The sequence below is a fragment of the Fringilla coelebs genome (genome assembly GCF_963513975.1).
Source record: "Fringilla coelebs genome assembly, chromosome: 2".
Classification (NCBI taxonomy): domain Eukaryota; kingdom Metazoa; phylum Chordata; class Aves; order Passeriformes; family Fringillidae; genus Fringilla; species Fringilla coelebs.
Genome location: NC_140029.1, coordinates 5,820,637 through 5,837,609, shown reverse-complemented (window position 1 = coordinate 5,837,609; position 16,973 = coordinate 5,820,637). Strand labels below are relative to the sequence as shown.

The 16,973-nt window shown below is 39.8% G+C and overlaps 1 protein-coding gene across 2 annotated transcripts in view; it reads left to right on the top strand.

Moving 5' to 3' along the window:
• Window positions 1-16,973, top strand: part of HSF2BP (heat shock transcription factor 2 binding protein) — a gene marked incomplete at its 5' end in the record, with an annotated part of 30,769 nt that overhangs the window by 3,280 nt on the left and 10,516 nt on the right. For both annotated transcript variants that reach the window (XM_084226941.1, XM_084226940.1), the window contains 5 exons: window positions 3,379-3,482; window positions 6,586-6,735; window positions 10,602-10,740; window positions 12,075-12,192; window positions 16,624-16,727. In XM_084226941.1, the coding sequence (XP_084083067.1) occupies window positions 3,379-3,482; window positions 6,586-6,735; window positions 10,602-10,740; window positions 12,075-12,192; window positions 16,624-16,727 (615 nt within the window). The remainder of the gene's footprint in view (window positions 1-3,378; window positions 3,483-6,585; window positions 6,736-10,601; window positions 10,741-12,074; window positions 12,193-16,623; window positions 16,728-16,973) is intronic.

Sequence of the window (16,973 nt, the reverse complement as noted above, 5' to 3'; positions counted from 1 at the left end):
TCCATCCAGAGCAGGCTCATGGCATCAGCATGGGGATTTTAAGACTCCTTGAAATGTTCTGCTGGCTGCCCAGAATTCTCTGGGTCCTCTAGGGCAGGACCTGAAGCTGAGACAGGTTTTGAATTATCTGGAGTCTTTCTCCAGAGTGGAGATTTCTCTTGCAGGTGATGAGGTCATTTGTATATTTATTCAGGCTCTGGCCATCGTGTGCCCCTACAACTGGACAAGTCAAGTGGGGATTTTTGCTGCTCCAGTCTTCTCCTACCTCTGCAGCATGAAATAAGGCAGGCTGGAAGGAGGCTTTGGAGCATACAAATCACTAAAGGTTGGACATCACAGGGACACAAGCAGCCCTCACTCTCAGGATGGTGCTGTTTGCTACATACAGCATCTTGGAGTGGCATGTGAAGCTCACAGGAGTCCTGGCTGCTTCCAGAGTTGTTTTTTTCATGTTGTTCTTACAGAAGCCTAATGTGTGATTTGTACATCTCCAGGCTTCCATCAGCTGTTGCAGTTTTCTGGGTACTTGAGCAGCAGAGTGTCCTTTCCCTCAAGAAGTGCAGATTGCAGTCAGAGACTTTCAACACCTCTGACCCATTCAGTTGTGAGACTGATAGAATCTTGAACAGCTTTGAGAAACTTTGAGATCTTTGCATGTTTCCCTGGCGTGTGCAGGTCAATAGGACACCCATTTCCTGTGGCTTCCCAGGGGTGATGTCTGAGATCTGAGCTGGCAATGCTCAGTGCAGCAGCACCTGCTTTTCAGGCTGCTGTCAGGGTCTTCATTAAGATTTTTGCCAGGGTAATTGCTCATTTCTAAAAGAGGGTTCTGTTATGTTCTTATTATCTTTCTCAGGAAGAGTGCTTGGCTCCAGAAGTCTCAGAAATGCAGCTCCAGCAATTTTTTCTGTATTATTATGGATATGTTTAGTGGAACTCACTCCACTTGGGAAGTGTTAAAATTAGTATTTAACATTGATCAGGCATTTGAATCCGTGGAGCTGGAGTTCCATCACTTGTTGGCATTCATCCCTATTGTATTCAGTTCTCCACCTCCCAGAGCTTTGAGATTAGATCTCTGGACCAGAAAGTCTCCTAGTATGACTTCTAACTTTCTGTGGATGAGGCCAAGTCTACCTCACATCTGAAATGGGGGCCTTCTCTTCTTTCCTGTGCCCAGTGTCTTGTTCTGCTTTGGAGTCTCTACCTTGGGAGCAGGTGCCACTTCTTCCCAGAGTCTGATGTACCACAGCAGTGGTGAAGTTACACATTTCTTCTTTGTGTGAAGGTGCCATTTCCACTTTTTTTGTTGCTCACCCAAGCTGCTAGTAGTGAAAGCTGCTTCTTTCTCTTCAGAGCAAAGGCACAGCTGGGAGAGCTGACTGGGCATAGCAGGAGAGTTTCCACAAATGAGTAACAACTAGAAGTAAGTCTCTTTTCAGCAGCTTTCCTTGTCCTTTTTTGCCCCTTCTACATGAAACATTGTGATACCTTAGAGGTTGTTGACACATCCTTCTTTTATCTGAAGCCCTTTAAAAAGTCCAGGTTGCATTGTGTTAACCCTCAGTAGTCATCAGTATTCCCCTTCTGGCTCAGGTTTGGTTCTGGGACCTTTGAAGTTTGCTGGTGAAGGATGTGGCATCTTTGTGTGTCAGCTGGCTGGATTCAGGTTGGATCCACCCTCTCAAAGACTAGAAGTGATTCTTCTCTTTCTGGAGAGCTTGTTTCCTTGCAGGAACAGAGATTTTCACTGGATGAACTTATCTGGCGAGGCTCTTGGCCTGCTGTAGGTAAGCAGAACATGTTGTACTCCTATTCAAGACATCTTGCTGTCAGCTTCTTAGGACTCACACCCACAGTCAGAAGGGCATGAGTCTGAATTTTCTTCACTTGACAGAAGGGAAGTTTCTTGCCACTCACCAGAGTTATTCTCAAAAACTCAGTTAATCCATTCCTCCCTTCATTCTTTTCCTTTGGACTGCAGGTTGAAAAGAAGTGAGTTGCTCAGAGAGCGTGTCCTGGCACAGAGATGTTTGTCAGCAGTGAACCCTTGCCTTACCTCTTTGCTTTCTGCTAAAAAGTGTTGCTGGCTTGGAATCACACAAGGGATGGGTGGAAATATGTTCTACCTCTTCAGATAAATCAGCCACAGACAGCTTTTCTCCTTTTATACAGGCTACTCAAAGCAATATGTGTATACTTAAGATGATAAACTTGTCAATTAGGACCAAAACAGGAAGCTATTTATTTTCAAATCATGTAGAATTACTAAATAGAATACCAGAAGCCAAGTCCTTTGTTTAATAAGAATATATTTGGATAAATGATGGTGTCTTTTTATGATAGAATTTGATATGCTTTTTAGTAATTACATTAAAAAATACTGTCACATGGTGGGGGAAGTATTTAAAGTATGTTAAGATGTAGACCAAACTGTCATGTTCAAGGGTATGGTGTTTGAAGTGGGGTGTAATTTATTTTTTTTAAACTAACCAAGGTTAAAGTAGATGCTGTTTGGATTTTACTTTTTTGGACTACCTAAACATGTTTCCTTTTTTCAGTATAAATACTAAGCATCCAAGAGTGTGGTTTTTAAAAGTAAAATATAATACACATCTATTGTTAAAACTGTCCTTCAAAGAGATTTTTTAAAACAAGCATCATGCTGGTGAAATTGAATACTTTAACCTTGATTTCTGTTCACTAATTAGAATGAATTTCTGATAACATCAGAAATCTGATAACATCAGAAATTAATTTTATAAGGGAATCATAAAAATTGCTTGTAACTGATATAATGGTTAATTAGTTCATAATCATAGAATCACAGAATGTGTTGGGTTGGAAGGGATCCTAAAGATCATACTGTTCTAACCTCATTGCAGGGACAACTTTCAGTAGCCCAGGTTGCTTATACTACTTTATAAATACTATTTTAAAATATTTTGAATAGTTGCCTTTCATTCTTGCTATCCATGTAAGTTGTAAACTTTAGATTGAAACACTCACTGTTGGTATTTTTCATATATTTTTAATATAGTCACTGACTTAGGTGAAATTTCACTCACAGAGTTTTCATGGAAACCAACATGAAAACAAAGTAGAAAACTGAGTAAACTTTTAAAAATCTTCTCAACTCTCAGTATTTAACAGCTAGATGTGATTCTTTTAGATCAGACATGTTGGTTTGCTTCCTCAGAGCTGTTGCCACACAGCGAATTGTGAGATTCCCGTTTGGCCACAGGGAGGTGATCTCGCACAAGCAAACGGCTGAGGCACCACAGTAAAGTCGCACTTGGTGGATTTCTTTGCTTTAATGCAGACCCGATGACCATAACGTGTTCCTTCTTTCTTTTTTTATGGTTTATCCTGCCACAGGCCTGGAGAAGAAGGAGGAGGAAATAGAGCAGCTGAGGATGGATTGTGAACACTTCAGAGCCCGTCTGGAAACGGCCCAGGCAGATTGCATGAGAGAGAAGAAGGTAGATGTGCTGCCAGGATATTGTTATCTGTGTGTTTGAGTTCAAATAACAAAAGCAGAAATGATAAAATTTTCATTTTCATGTCATAAAATGAATCTTCTCAAAAACAATTTGGGATTTCTATCCAAATAGTGTCATCCATATCCATATTAATATGTTGAAGTAAAACCCTGGGTATTTGGGAAGATTGTGGCATAGCTGGAATCAAAAAGTCCTTCACAGAATCAGTTCTTGTGAATTTAACATTGCTATAACATATTTGCAAAGAGGATAATAGGAGATAGTTTAAGCAGTGAAATGTTCAGTATGAAAGCAGCCTCTCTTGGTTTGCTGTGAGCTGTGTACCTTTGTTTAATGTTAATAATCTTTCTCAAAGCACCTATTGATCCAATTGCTATGTACAGCTGAGAATCAAGGAGCAATTTCAGGGCTTCTCTTGCTCTGTCAATATTGTATTTAGTGATTATGAGAGGAGAGATTCTTAACAATTAAGGAATAGCAAAGACACTGACTTTTCAGACTGTGAAGCCATTTGGGTTCAAATGATTCTCTGGGAGAATCAGTGGTGATTATTTGTTGCAGAAGTTCATTTCCTTGGAGCCACCTTCAATAGTCAGCAGTTGGGGTTATACAGCTGGCATTTGCCAGCCTTGGGATTGCACAAAGACAGATGAACCACAAAACTTACTTCATTTTTGAAAAGGAATAATGAAGAGTTCAGAAATGCACTTTCAGTGCATATCTGTGTAGACAAAACATTCTGGAATGAAGTTTGGTATGATGAAATAGTTGTCAATCTGGATATTCCTTATTTCAGAATAAATATCTTCTTGGATAGATGTTGCAGTTCAGCAGTAGGTACAGAGTTCATTTTGCTGTGCACTGAGGTCTTCAGTTGCAGGATTAAAATCCCTGTATAATTGAATGCTGATGCTTTAGATATTGATGAAGCAAGTCCCACCCATGATTCTTGTTAATACTATGAAATAAAGGGCAGGTGGTTTGAATTTATGATTTCTTTAGAATGAGTTTTACTTAAAGCATGGCTAGTTTACTAGGAGCAGTTGTTTTGGTGTTTCTGCTTAAAGCTCTTCTCTTCATGTTTTTGTTGTTGTGCAGTGTGTGGCAGTTGTCTGACTGGGTTCTGTTGAATGCCAGGAAGGTGTATTTCAGTGGATTGTGCTCATAATGTTGTGAAGTCCTTTAGCTGTCAGGATACAACAAGATGGTGTGTGTATATGAGTGGCTTTTGTTCCTGTTAATCACTTTTCTGGTGTTTTTCATTTGGTTGGTGTTCTGCTCTAGGCATCCTAGTGAAGAGTTTCTGAATTATTTTCTACATATTTATCATCTGAAGGAGAAGAAAATTATTCACTGAAACAAACATGGAATAAGTGCATTTCTGGTTGAGCAGTGTCCTTTTCTGAGGCCATCATAAATCAACATTTTGCATTCCAAATTCTCTGTGCAGAGCTGTATCACTGGTTAGGGAATTGCTGTGCTTTCTGAACCTGATCAGAACTTGAACTGCAGATGTTATTCTTGGCTGATGTCTCCTTTGTCTGTCTTTTTGCAGTTCCATACTTGGGCACTGCTGTGTTCTTGTGCCTTGACCTTTTCCTGAAGATGGTGGTGTTGCATAGCACAGGGATTACTGGGTGGTGTAAGCTCTGAGGAGTGTTGCTTCTAGCCAGGTTATTTGCTTTTGCAGGCTCTGTTTATTTTCCTGGCTCTTGCATGTACTATTTTGTTTTCCTTGCCTCATTTCTTTGTTCTGATGTTGCTTTTGATCTATTAAAATTTCTGGCTTTTTTTTTTTTTTTTTTTTGCTGGCTTTGCATGCTTCTTGGAGGATCTCAATTTGGTATTACTGGGTTTTATGTTTTACTCAGTATTAGCATCCAAATGCAAATAAAGTGTATTAAAGATACATTTCTCTAAGACTAGGACAGTGTGGAAAAGACAGGGAGAATATAGGGATTAGGCAGGAAGATGCCTGAGGACATTTTGTGGATGCACATGGTGGCAGAAAAGCTGATAGGCCTGGCAGTGAGTCATGTAAAAGATGGAATTTGGCTAATTTGCTTAAAACCGATCAAAGTATTAAGAAAGAAGAGATTTTTCCTGGGAGTTTCTGCCTATGGAATCAGCAGCAAGTGTCAGTCTTTTGCCTGTGTAGGTGAGAGAGAGTCCAGAGAGTAAATACACACAAAATTAAGAAATGTGAGAAATTAAATGTGAACTTTACAAAACCTCACCTGCGTATTCCATCAGCAGCAGTGCAAATCAGGCTGGTAGGTGTGATCAGGAGGTATTTGGTGACAGAGCACACACAGCTCTGTGTTTTTTGACAACATATTAGGTAAATTTTCACATGAGTTTACATTTATATTCTTTACAAACCCTCAACATGAAGCATTGAGGTGAGTACCAAAACCAACAAGATACTTAAAGTCTTGATGACAATACATGGAAAGTCTTGTTCTGTTTAGCTACTTTCAAAGTTGACATAGAAAAGATTCCTTCTCATTTCCCCATACTTCATCCTGACAGCCAAACACACTGGGAAGGCTGAGCTGAGGAAGGTGTTTTCTGCAGTGAATTTGAAAATATCATGTCTGTAAACTGGACAACAGAAAAGAGCTGGAAGAGACAACAGTATTTATCCTAGATATCCAGCAACTGTTCCATGTTGGCTAGAACAGAAGCCTGTTTTGAAAAACAAAACAACCCTCCCCTCCTGTAAGATGTTTCTGTATCTTTTGGAAGGTGTCAGGGAAGGCTGGCCCCTGATGCTGAAATCTCCTCTCTCCTGAAGAGACATGGAGCTGTTTGCTCAGGGGGAGATGTCTCCTGCCAGGCTTCTCTAGGTGCCACTCAGTCTCAGTGGGTCACTTGGTTTGACCTTGTGGACAGTTTCTGGTTCCTGTCAGCCTGCACTACTTCCAGACAGCTCAGGAGAGAAGGAATGTGTCTGCAACTGCTCTGGGTTACCCTCCCTTTTCAGAGATGGCCATGATTGTGTTTCTTGTTCTGTCCCTTAGCCTAGAAACTTGGTGTGGGAGACGTGAAGTGCAACCAAAATTTCCTTACGCTGTTCCAGGAGAAGCTGGACCTGCGGCAGCAGCTGAACGAGGCCAAGCAGCAGCTCCTGCAGCAGGCAGAGTATTGCACAGAGATGGGAGCAGCAGTGTGCACCTTGCTCTGGGGGGTGTCCAGCAATGAGGAGGCTGTGAAGTCCATTCTAGGAGGAGTAAGTATGGCAGGTGAATACTGACTCCTGGGAATGCCCTCAGGCCTTTAAAACAAGGACCTTAAAAAAAAGGGCCTTGCTGTGGAGCACACTTTAAGGATGTATTTCAGAAACTGGACAGCAAAAATGTTTTCTGGTTTGCCTGTTCTTTGGGAACCATCCATTCTTGTTTAAGAAGGGTTGGAGTTGTGAAGTGTTATGAATAAATAGTAATTATTTCTTTTGTTACCAAATGAGGGTTATCTGTTTTCCACCACACACAGCTAAACTGAAGCAAGGCTACAGTTAGCACAATATCTTCACAAGCTAACAGAAGGAGAGAATAGTTCCTGGGCACATTCAGGAGTTTCCATGCCTGTGGAGAGCTTGGAGGAGCTATTTCCATAGAGAAAAGACAGATCCATTGATTCTCAACTTCTTTAAACCTTTCTGCTGCCTTAATACGTGAGTGACTCTTGGAAATTGAGACCCTCACTGCTCATGGATCGTATTAAATCATCAGTATTAAACATACGCAAGTAGACTATTTTAAAAAACCCCAATAATAAACCACAAAACCAGAACAACAACAGTTAATGACACTGGTAATATTGCAGCTATCATGATTTCACTGCCAAGTGCAGCTGATGGAATTAGGAGGGACTAAGGAAACAAGCCTGATAAAAATATGATTTTCAATCTTGACACAGCCAACATGAGAGGAATTGCTGTATTTTATCTGAGTGAACTGATGCCACAGTTTCTTTTGGCTTGATTTTTCAGCAGCATGATGAACAGCTGAGTGAATAGGATTGGTTCATTATAGTAAGTGGTAAACCAATGTGTTTTTAAGAGTTGTTCTAGCTGGGTGTTCCAAAATACAATTACAACTTTATATTGGATATTAGAAGCTGTACAGTGATGCCTTATTAATGATAACTTCTGATGATTCCAAATCTAAGCACCAGCAGTTACTAGGAAAAACATCTGTAAAACACTGTATAAAGCAGCTAAAATTTAAAGAACAAGGCTGGTTGCTGAAAGCAGTCTTAAGGATCAATATTCAGTTGAATTAGTTAAAAACAAAACTGTAGCCTGAAGATTTGTTTGAAGGTAAAAACCCAAGTGTGAAGATGCAATACTTTGGGAGTTAGGTTGGTTTGAAATGCAAACTAGTAATTTCCAGCAGTCATTAAAGCCTGTTGAACTGCTGTACTTCTGGTGAAGATCAGAGCAACATTTGGGGGCATAACTTTCTTGGGATGGTGCATTTAACACTGAGAAACGTGCCTGGGCTTGAAACAAGACTCCTAGGAAAGGCATAAATGGATTGTGTGGCATTGTGTCAACCACAGATTGCAACTGGCAGTGAGTCAGGTCATTAAAAGATGATGGAGATTTGTCATACAACATATTTGGTTTGGGTTATTTTGGGACAAGTTGTACAGCTTGTAGCTTCTTCCCTCCTCCCCTAAGAAGGTGCTGTGAACTACTCAGCATGAGAATGTCAAGGGTGCTTTGAAACTTTTGCTGATATTTAAGCACATGGGGAAGGTGGCATCAATTCAGAATCATGTTGTGCCTTACAGGACAATGCCCAAGCTTTTTTCAGCCTTTGAAGCAATACAGAAGTAGATAATTCTTCCAGTCCTGTAATGCAAATGGACTGAAATTATGTTAGTGACCAATATATGTTTTGTGTCCATAAGGGTTGGGAAAATCAGAACTTAAGCAGCAGATCTGAAATGTGACACAGGTAGTTCTCAAGACACTGGGAGAGAGATGCCTGCTGGTTTTGCCCATGTTCCTAGAGAGAATTTGAAGAGACATCCAGAGAAGCACCATGAGAGAGTTTTCAAGGTTTCCTACCTGCATGTACCAAAAAAAGAAGTAAATTAATTTCCATGAGATTGTTTTGGATGTCTTTCAAAAAACTTCAGCCAGATATGACAGGCTTCTCACATGGAAATATAACCTGGAGGTTTGATTTCAAAACAGCATCAAGGCTTGCTTCAACTTGAGAAATTTTGGATCCTACAAGGTGTTCTGCTAGTTCAGTTGTCTGGTATGGTGACAAATGACTTTATATTTAGTGGCAGCAATTTTTCATGTTACCTGGAGCTTTCACACAGGAGTTTCACAGGCAGCAGAAGGTTCATTACACCATGTGAGCTCAAGCACCTTAATGGCTGCTTTCAGAACTGTCCTTATCTCAATGTGTGTGGGTGAGACATTCTTCAGTCCCATGAAAATGCCATCAAGTTACTAAGGGACTGTGCAGAGTGTGCAGTGTTTGCTATTTATAAACCTGATGGGTCTTTGCTGGAGCTCAGCACTAGTTAAGTAGTGGCTGTGTGGAAAGGAGGATCAGCAGAGGGGACACCAGTGAAACCTCAAGAGGCTGGCAGATAGAAGATGTCTCTTGTTTTCTGTGCAACATAGCAACTACTCAGGGTGCTTAGTACCCTCCTGTTCCTATGTGAATAACGACTTGTCATTATGATTTGTTGGGCTCTTCATTTTCTCTCACGCCCTCTTGCTTCTTGAGGTACAATCAGTGTTTCTGTTAAAATTGCTATCTTTAAGGTGTGGTGCCCATATAAAAACTGCATCCAGCACATGCAGAATTGCACTTATCTTCCTCCTCTTCCTCCATGATGCTTTCATTCCTGTTGTTCTGGGGCCACAGCATAATTTGTGAAGATACTGTGTTGACTGAGCCTGCTTTTTGTCCCCTCTTGCTGAAGTCGCCCCACAGGAACAGTACATCTTTAATGTGGTGAATGTGCAGCAGTGGAGGAATAAATAGATGTTACCACTAGCTTTGCACATACTGTCAAAGCAGTAATTTTGCAAAAGTATGAAGATTTTCAGTCACTTTACAAAATGAATAAAAGTTCAGGCATTTCTTGAACTCTCCCATTGGGTCACTGCTGGGAATGACTAAATGTTTCACCTGCTTCATGAAACAATTGGAAAAATTATTAAAGACACTGGGAAGCCCAGCATTATGGGCTCTCTGATTATGAAAGCCTTCATCCTCTGTGTGAAATAGAGTTCCAGCAGTGTTTTACTAGTCAGAATTACCAATAAATAGAAACAGGTCTCTCCATCTTTCTTTGTGGACTCTGCATCTCAGGCCAGGCTCTTTGACCGCCCTGAGCTTTGTACCAGGTGGTGCTTCCTCAGCTGAGATACCTCCAAATGGAGCAGGATTGCAGCTGAGGGTAAAAGACTAGCCCAAATTACAGATGTGCTCCTGTTCATGTGCTCTGCTGTGGTGATCATTTTTTCTCACATGATGTGGTTGACTAAAGTTCAGCCTGTGACCCAGGAGAAATCTCCATTTCCTTTTCCAAGGAACTTCTGCATAGCCTGTTACTGTTATTGAGCAATTAATGAGTCCTATTAGGATCCATTTGAATCTTGTTTTTTTTCCAGGGACTTCAATGTTTTCTTAGGAATTTCATGTTAAGTCTCCAATCTTCAGCTCATTTTGACAAGCTACTGTAGTAGGCCGGGTGAATGTGAAACACCTGGTGCAATTACTGCAAAACAAAGAGATAATATTCTTACTTCTGATAATAAGAAGTAGGAATATTCTGCTGGTTGATTATATGTTAATTGAGTGCCTAGGAGGTAGATATGCAGTAGTTCAGTTTTATGAATAAATGTGGCCTTGAGTAGTTTCCTGTTTTCTTCTAAGGCAATGGTTTCAAATATTAGAGGATCAAACGTGTCACTCAGTGAATACATGGTATTGTCTATTGTTTATTTGAAGTAACTGGATGTTTTAATAATTTGGAAGACTGACCAGTTTTACTGTAGCATCTAATAATTATAGTTGCTGTAATGTGTGTAATCTTTCTTCTCCTCCATACTTGCAGAGTAAAGCAGTAAAGTTTTTCACAATCACTGCCCAGACCATGGAGAGCTTTGTGAAGTCATTAAGTGAAGACATGAAACAGCAGGATTTGGATTCTGAGGAAAATCAGTTTGTATTAGCTTTGGCAGGGATTGTAACAAGTAAGTTAATGTTTTGTCTCAGAATAGCATTCCACACCTACTGGGACTGTGTATTGCCTCATAGGAGCTGCAGTAAATGCAGCTTTTCAAAGTTAAGTTGTCACTGTTGATATCTTGGGTGACTTTCTGGTTTTCTAAAGTTCTAGCAAATTTTGTTACTGACACAAGCACTTCTGTGGTGCCTGTGACATCGTTAAGGACTAGATGCTATTGAGTTCTGAAATTCCCTGTTGCATCCTTCAGTCTGGAATGAAACAAGGACCATTGTACCAGTCCTGTATGCTCACATTAGTTTGTACACATTGAGCAATTTGTTTTGTGAATCACCAGTGATGCCAACATCTACAAGATCACAAATTGCAGATGGTGCAAGTAGAGCAGCCCCAGCCTAAGGCACGGAATAAGGATTTTGAAGGTGCTTAAAAATTTTGTTGCTATCAGATACACCACACTTTCACTGTATAAGAGAAGTAGAAGGTTATAAACCTGACTTCCATGCTAAGCATTTTTTTTTTTAGGTCAAGAAAATAAGTAAAAAGCCACAAATCTGTTGTAGAATGATTGTGCTTGGTTTGGGAGGCTGTGAGGCTGATACATCATCTGAATTTCTGTGAAACTAACTATCAAAATTACATTAAAGACATGATGCAAGATAGACAAAACAGTGGATATTGGTATAAATAAGTGATTATTGAATTAACACTTTTCTGAATGTGGGATTTTTAGATGTCAATAAAGGTAAATAAAATAATAAAATTATGATGTGATGCATTATGCCACTGTTCTGAGTAGGGGGCAGGTATAAGAGAAAATAATAAAGGAAAGTCTGCTTTGGAACAGTAGCCTTTGCAAATAATTTTGTCTTTTGGTTTGTGCTTGAAAAATGCCACACTTGCAGAGAGGTAGAAAAAAAACTTTTGAGTAGATGTTCATAAGAGTTTTGGTTGGGTGATGTGCCAGGTATATTGAATTGAGTGGTTATAGAACTCTGCAATCCTGTTCCTTTAAAGTGGAACTTACCATGATCAGCTTTGTTTCAGTCATACACCTGTGGATGAATAGAGCCTTTTGTTTCACAATTTACTGTGTTGCTGTTGGGACACTGGGCGTTCTGAATAAATGCTTTGTTTACCAGTACAGAATTTTGAAGGAGCTTGACCTGTGTTTGTTGTTCAGTATTTGCTATATAGGAGAATGTATTCTGAAATTTATATCAATGCTCAAATATCAATGTTCATTCTTCACAGCTGACCAATCTTTTTAGTAGTCCTGATAATTAGCAGAAACTTCTGTTTGAAAGATGATTGTTGGTGATGTTTTGAGCTTTCCCACAGATGTGGCTGCGCTGGCGTGTGGCCGTGAGTTCCTGGTCAGTTCCAGTCGGGAATTACTGGACACGATGATGCATCTCCTGGGAGACATGAAGCCAGGACTCTGTAACAAATTTAAAGTGTATGTTGACTTTTCTTGCCCCTTTCAAATGAAATGCATTATCTTGCAGTGCAGCTCAGGTAATTACAGTAGTTTTCTCGCTCTCCCATTATTCCTTTCCTGCAGAGGAAGCATAATTTTTGGAAGCTCTTTTCCCAGTAGCATTCCTTGCTGATATATTGGGGTTGACTACAAAGCTTTATCCAGGTTTTGTGTCTCTTGGGAAGTCTCTTTAGCACCATAATATTGTAAAGGTGAGCAGGGGTGCCCTCTTCTAGCTTGGGAGGGGGTCATGAGTTTGGTGTGAAATAAGGAAGATGTGAGGTCAAGTATTACAACAGGGAAGATGTGGGAAATGTGAAATCATTTTTATTCCCTCCTTATATGAAGTGTAAAATGTCACATGTCCTTAGTGAAGAAAGTGAGTTATGGAGCTGCTAAGAGCAAAAATTAAATCATGTTAGGTTCTTTTGCAGCCAGACTCACCACACACTTCAGTTTGTAGGATGCAATGCCTGTAAAGTGACCTTGCAATACAGCTTTAAAGGCAAGGCCCTGATGCACAGTTCAGCTACTGCAAAAGTGCTTTTCAGCTAATGGAGAGATTGAATAAACAATTGTCTTTGCCTTTTTTTCCTAGACCTTACAAGCTGAGGATATATGGCCTTGGCTGAGCAAATTACTGTGGCTTAACAAGTGGCTCATCTGCTCAAGTGTGGGCACTGGTCCTGTACACCTGGTTCATTTGTTCATGAAGGTGCTTTGAGCCACTATGATGTTTTTTTCATAAATACACAAGCAATTCATGCCCCAGGCAGCTGTCACAGCTCAGCTGACAAACAGCAGCCCTGTCAGCTACAGTAACTTGACCACATCCAGGCACACATTTAGGCTGGTTGGACGTGATAGTCATGGAATCAGGCTCAGTCTCACATTGGAGAGGTTTTATCTTGCCTAACCTCAGTGTCAGAGAGGGGGATGTCAAGCATTTGCTGACTGCCTGGGCTCCTTCCCACACTCACTGGGAGGAGATGGTGCTGTCAGGTGATTGCTCATGTGAGGGGGAGCAGGTTGCCCTCTGAAGGTGTTTGCCTTTCCCTGTTGGGTGCTGAGGGGAAAGCTGAAGGGCCTGTGCTGTAGTGGCTTGATGATTTGAGCTCATTTATTTACTCTGTTTCCCAAGCACTGGGCTTGAAGGTCAGTGGTAGGGTTTTTTTGAGAACATCCCAACTGTAAGAATTGTATGAGAATCTCAGTTTATGAAAAAAAGGTAATTTGTGCCTTCATGTGTATTAAAAAAATCAAACCAACCAACCAAAACCAAAAAAAACAACCCTGAGAAGAGGATCCATGCAGTTTCAGAATCTGTGAATGGGGTAAAAATAAAAGAGGAATTTGAGAGGAGGAGGGAACACATTCCTACACGCACACTCTGAATTTCGGGTGGATATGTGTCTATGGGTCCAGATAAACTATTTTTGATCATTTCATATTGTATTAATGTAATTGGATTTGAGGGCCTTTCTTTTGAGTTTATATTTTGGGTTGCTTGTTATTATACTCCAAAATCTGCTTGCTTTGCAGAAGAATTACCCATGGTGCTGTAAACTCGGCTGCCAATACAGCACTGCTGGTAAAATATGCATAGAACAATCCCATGAGCTCACAGGGAATTCAACAGGGGCCAGTTTGGTAGGCTAACAAATGGAGGGAAGCTTGGATAAGAGGTTGCTCAAGGTGGTTGATAAGTGAGAAATACTAAAGCATGTGTTACAATTACTTGAATGCAGTGCAGTGATGATATTTTCTGATTCGCACAGAATCAACTTTTTATTTTCCTTACTCTGAACTTGCCATTGGATTTAAAAAAATGCTGTATTCTGACATTAGAGCAAATGCCAGAAAGGACATTTCTTCATGGCCTTGTCAGAGAATGAGGGAGCCTGATTTGCTCAAATGTTTTAGTGCAAAATGTTTCCCTGTGATTGTCTTTCATGTCCATAATAAAAAAAAAGCCTTTTTTTTTTTCTCATGAGCTCTGTATGTGTCTTGTCCCTTTCAGATTGAAAAACCTGTTATTAACACTATCTTTTTCTTATGCTTTTGGGGAGTTTTACAGTTTCCCAGCTCAGAAAAGAAGGGTTTTGGGGGATTGGTTGATTTGTTTTTAAATTGTTCTTTGCATGTAAGGTTTTTTTTAGCTGCTGGTTAATCTTAATCAGCATTTTCATAAACAGATGTGTCAGAACTCCCTTTTCTCCTCCCATAGGGAGCATAAGCCAGGACAAAATGAAAGACAACTGTGAGACAAGCATATGAAGGTTTCCATAAATTCTAGTGCAATTTCAAAGTTAGGTGGAGATGGACTCTGCAGTCATCATAAATAATGTTTACACATGCATTTATATACATATTCGTGTAGATGGATACATTTTTAAAACTGCACCTTACAGATGAAAATGTCTGTTCATTAATCTGGAAATGCAATGTAGATGTTCTAAGAAAACATCACCATGGTGTTGCATAGGAAGACATCAAGTTATAATCCAACCAGTAGAAGAAAAAAATTGGCTTTTAATTTTAAATGCTGTGGTTGTCTTTTGCTTGGTTCTGAGGTTTTATGATTATTTTCTAGCTTTTATTTTCAAAAATATTTTTCATTGCTGTGTGACAAATCAGGGGAAACCATGAGTCCAGTTCTACACACAGCAGTATCAAAGTAAGCTGATAAAGAGAGGGGTTCTCTTGTTCTAGCAATCCTGTGTTCTATTTGCATGAATATATAAACAAAAAAATTACAGGGAGAACCTGTCACTTACTCCAAAACTGCTGTGATATCCACTGTAGTCTGTGAGTATGGAATAAATATATCCCAGGCATCAACCTGAGTGCTGAGACTGAAATCTCAGGGGTGTCCTTGCCTTTCTGAAATAGCAGATGTGAAAGACTTTAGGTTTTCTTCTCATTGGTGTAGGGTTTGTTCAATGTTTGTAATTGTTACACAGTCAATAAACATTTACATAATTGTTTGTAGCTGTAATTAAACGGTTAAGAACATTTAACTTTTCTTTTGTGGCAATTGAAAGTAGCCAGTAAAGAGACATATTTAAACATTTATATACTAATCCCATGTATTAACAAGAGAAGAAGGGGCTTTAGCTGTGCATTTAGTTCTAGATTTTAAAGAAAGCATTGATACAGTAGTACAAGATGTTAATTAAATTTGGCTTGTCTAAGTAGGAAGAGTATGAAATGTATAATCAAGACTCACTTCACATTTTAGAAAAAAACACCAGAAAGTATTGTTTATCCAGTAATCATTTGTGTCAGGTTTGCTTCAATAAGCACTTTTGCAATTATTATTGCAAAAATTATTTTCTAAAATGTGCTGATACTGGAGGTGAAGGTGGTTTATAAAGGGCCTGGAGATGCTTCTCTGTTGTGCCCAGGTGAGTGTGTTTAATTAAATATGCTGTTATATATTAATATGCCATTGCATTGGCTTGTGGGGTGTTCCAGCACTCCAAAAACCTCAGCACTTCCCTGCAGCACCACCACCAGTCCCTTTTGTCTGCACAAAGCAAACAAGTGAAATAAAAATACAAACACAGCAGCGCCTTTTTACGTCACTTTATTTCTAACTGCAAATGTCAAACAGATTAAGGGTAAAAGACATTCTCAAGAAATGTTAACATTGCCATTATAAGATGATGGTTTATTGATCATTTCCATTCTGGGTGATTATAGGTAGTGCTGTGCTCTTTTGTCAGGGCTTGTTCTGGAAGGCCAGAGCTGCAGGGGCTGGATGAAAAGCAATGTGTGGCCTTTACCAGCTGCAGTTTCAGATCCAGAGCACCTCTCCCTGCTTGGCAGTGGCCACTGGTGCAGTAGATTTAATAAATCTGCTCTTCCTTCTTTTTCCTCCTTAATAATCAAACTCAGAGCACATAGATGGCACCTCTTAAAACTCAGTTTAGCCTGCAATGGGTCACTGCCTATTCTGCTTTCTGAAGGTGTCCACAGAGTGTCCAAAAGTCTGCTGCTCTCATGCTTAAGCCATGAGATCTTGTTTGAGAATTGGATGTGAGGTGTGAAGTCCATTTGGAATTATAATTTTCCTTTTGTTTGGACGTGGTGGTGGTGCAGTGACACACAGGTTTATCTCAGGCATGAGAGAGAGCAGTAGCCAAGCTGGCTCCAGAACAAAGAACATTCCAGCCCCACCCTGAGACCTTCTTACTCTTTTCTACATGTTTGGAATATGTGGTTTAACAGTAGAAGCAAAGGTTTGCACAACATTGCTTATATATAATTTGAGATTTATCTCTGTTGCCAAAATACAAATTATCAGCACAGGCTTCTGCATTGGTGCATGCTTGACACAAATGGCAAAAGGTGCTGAAGCATGCAAAGAAATCAAAGGCCCTCAGATCTCCTTTCTTTCAATTCTAGGCTAATGCTAATGTCACTTTACAATGTGAGTATCAACTTGAAAGGCTTGAAGTACATCAGTGAAAGTCCAGGTTTTATTCCCCTGCTTTGGTGGCTGTTGAATGGTAAGTTGCTCTAAGAACCTTTTAAACTGTGACTTTCAGGATTTTGTATATTTGCAATAAATGTTGCAAATAACAAACCAGAAATTTATATCTGTAACCTGATTAGCTTTTGACAGTATAAAAGTAAACATACAGGGCAGATAGCTGGAGGGAGAAGATGTGCATTTCCCACAAAATTTTTGACACTGTATGTAATACTTCATTAATGTGAAGTTTAAAGCTGATAGATTTAAGAAGAGGGAATGG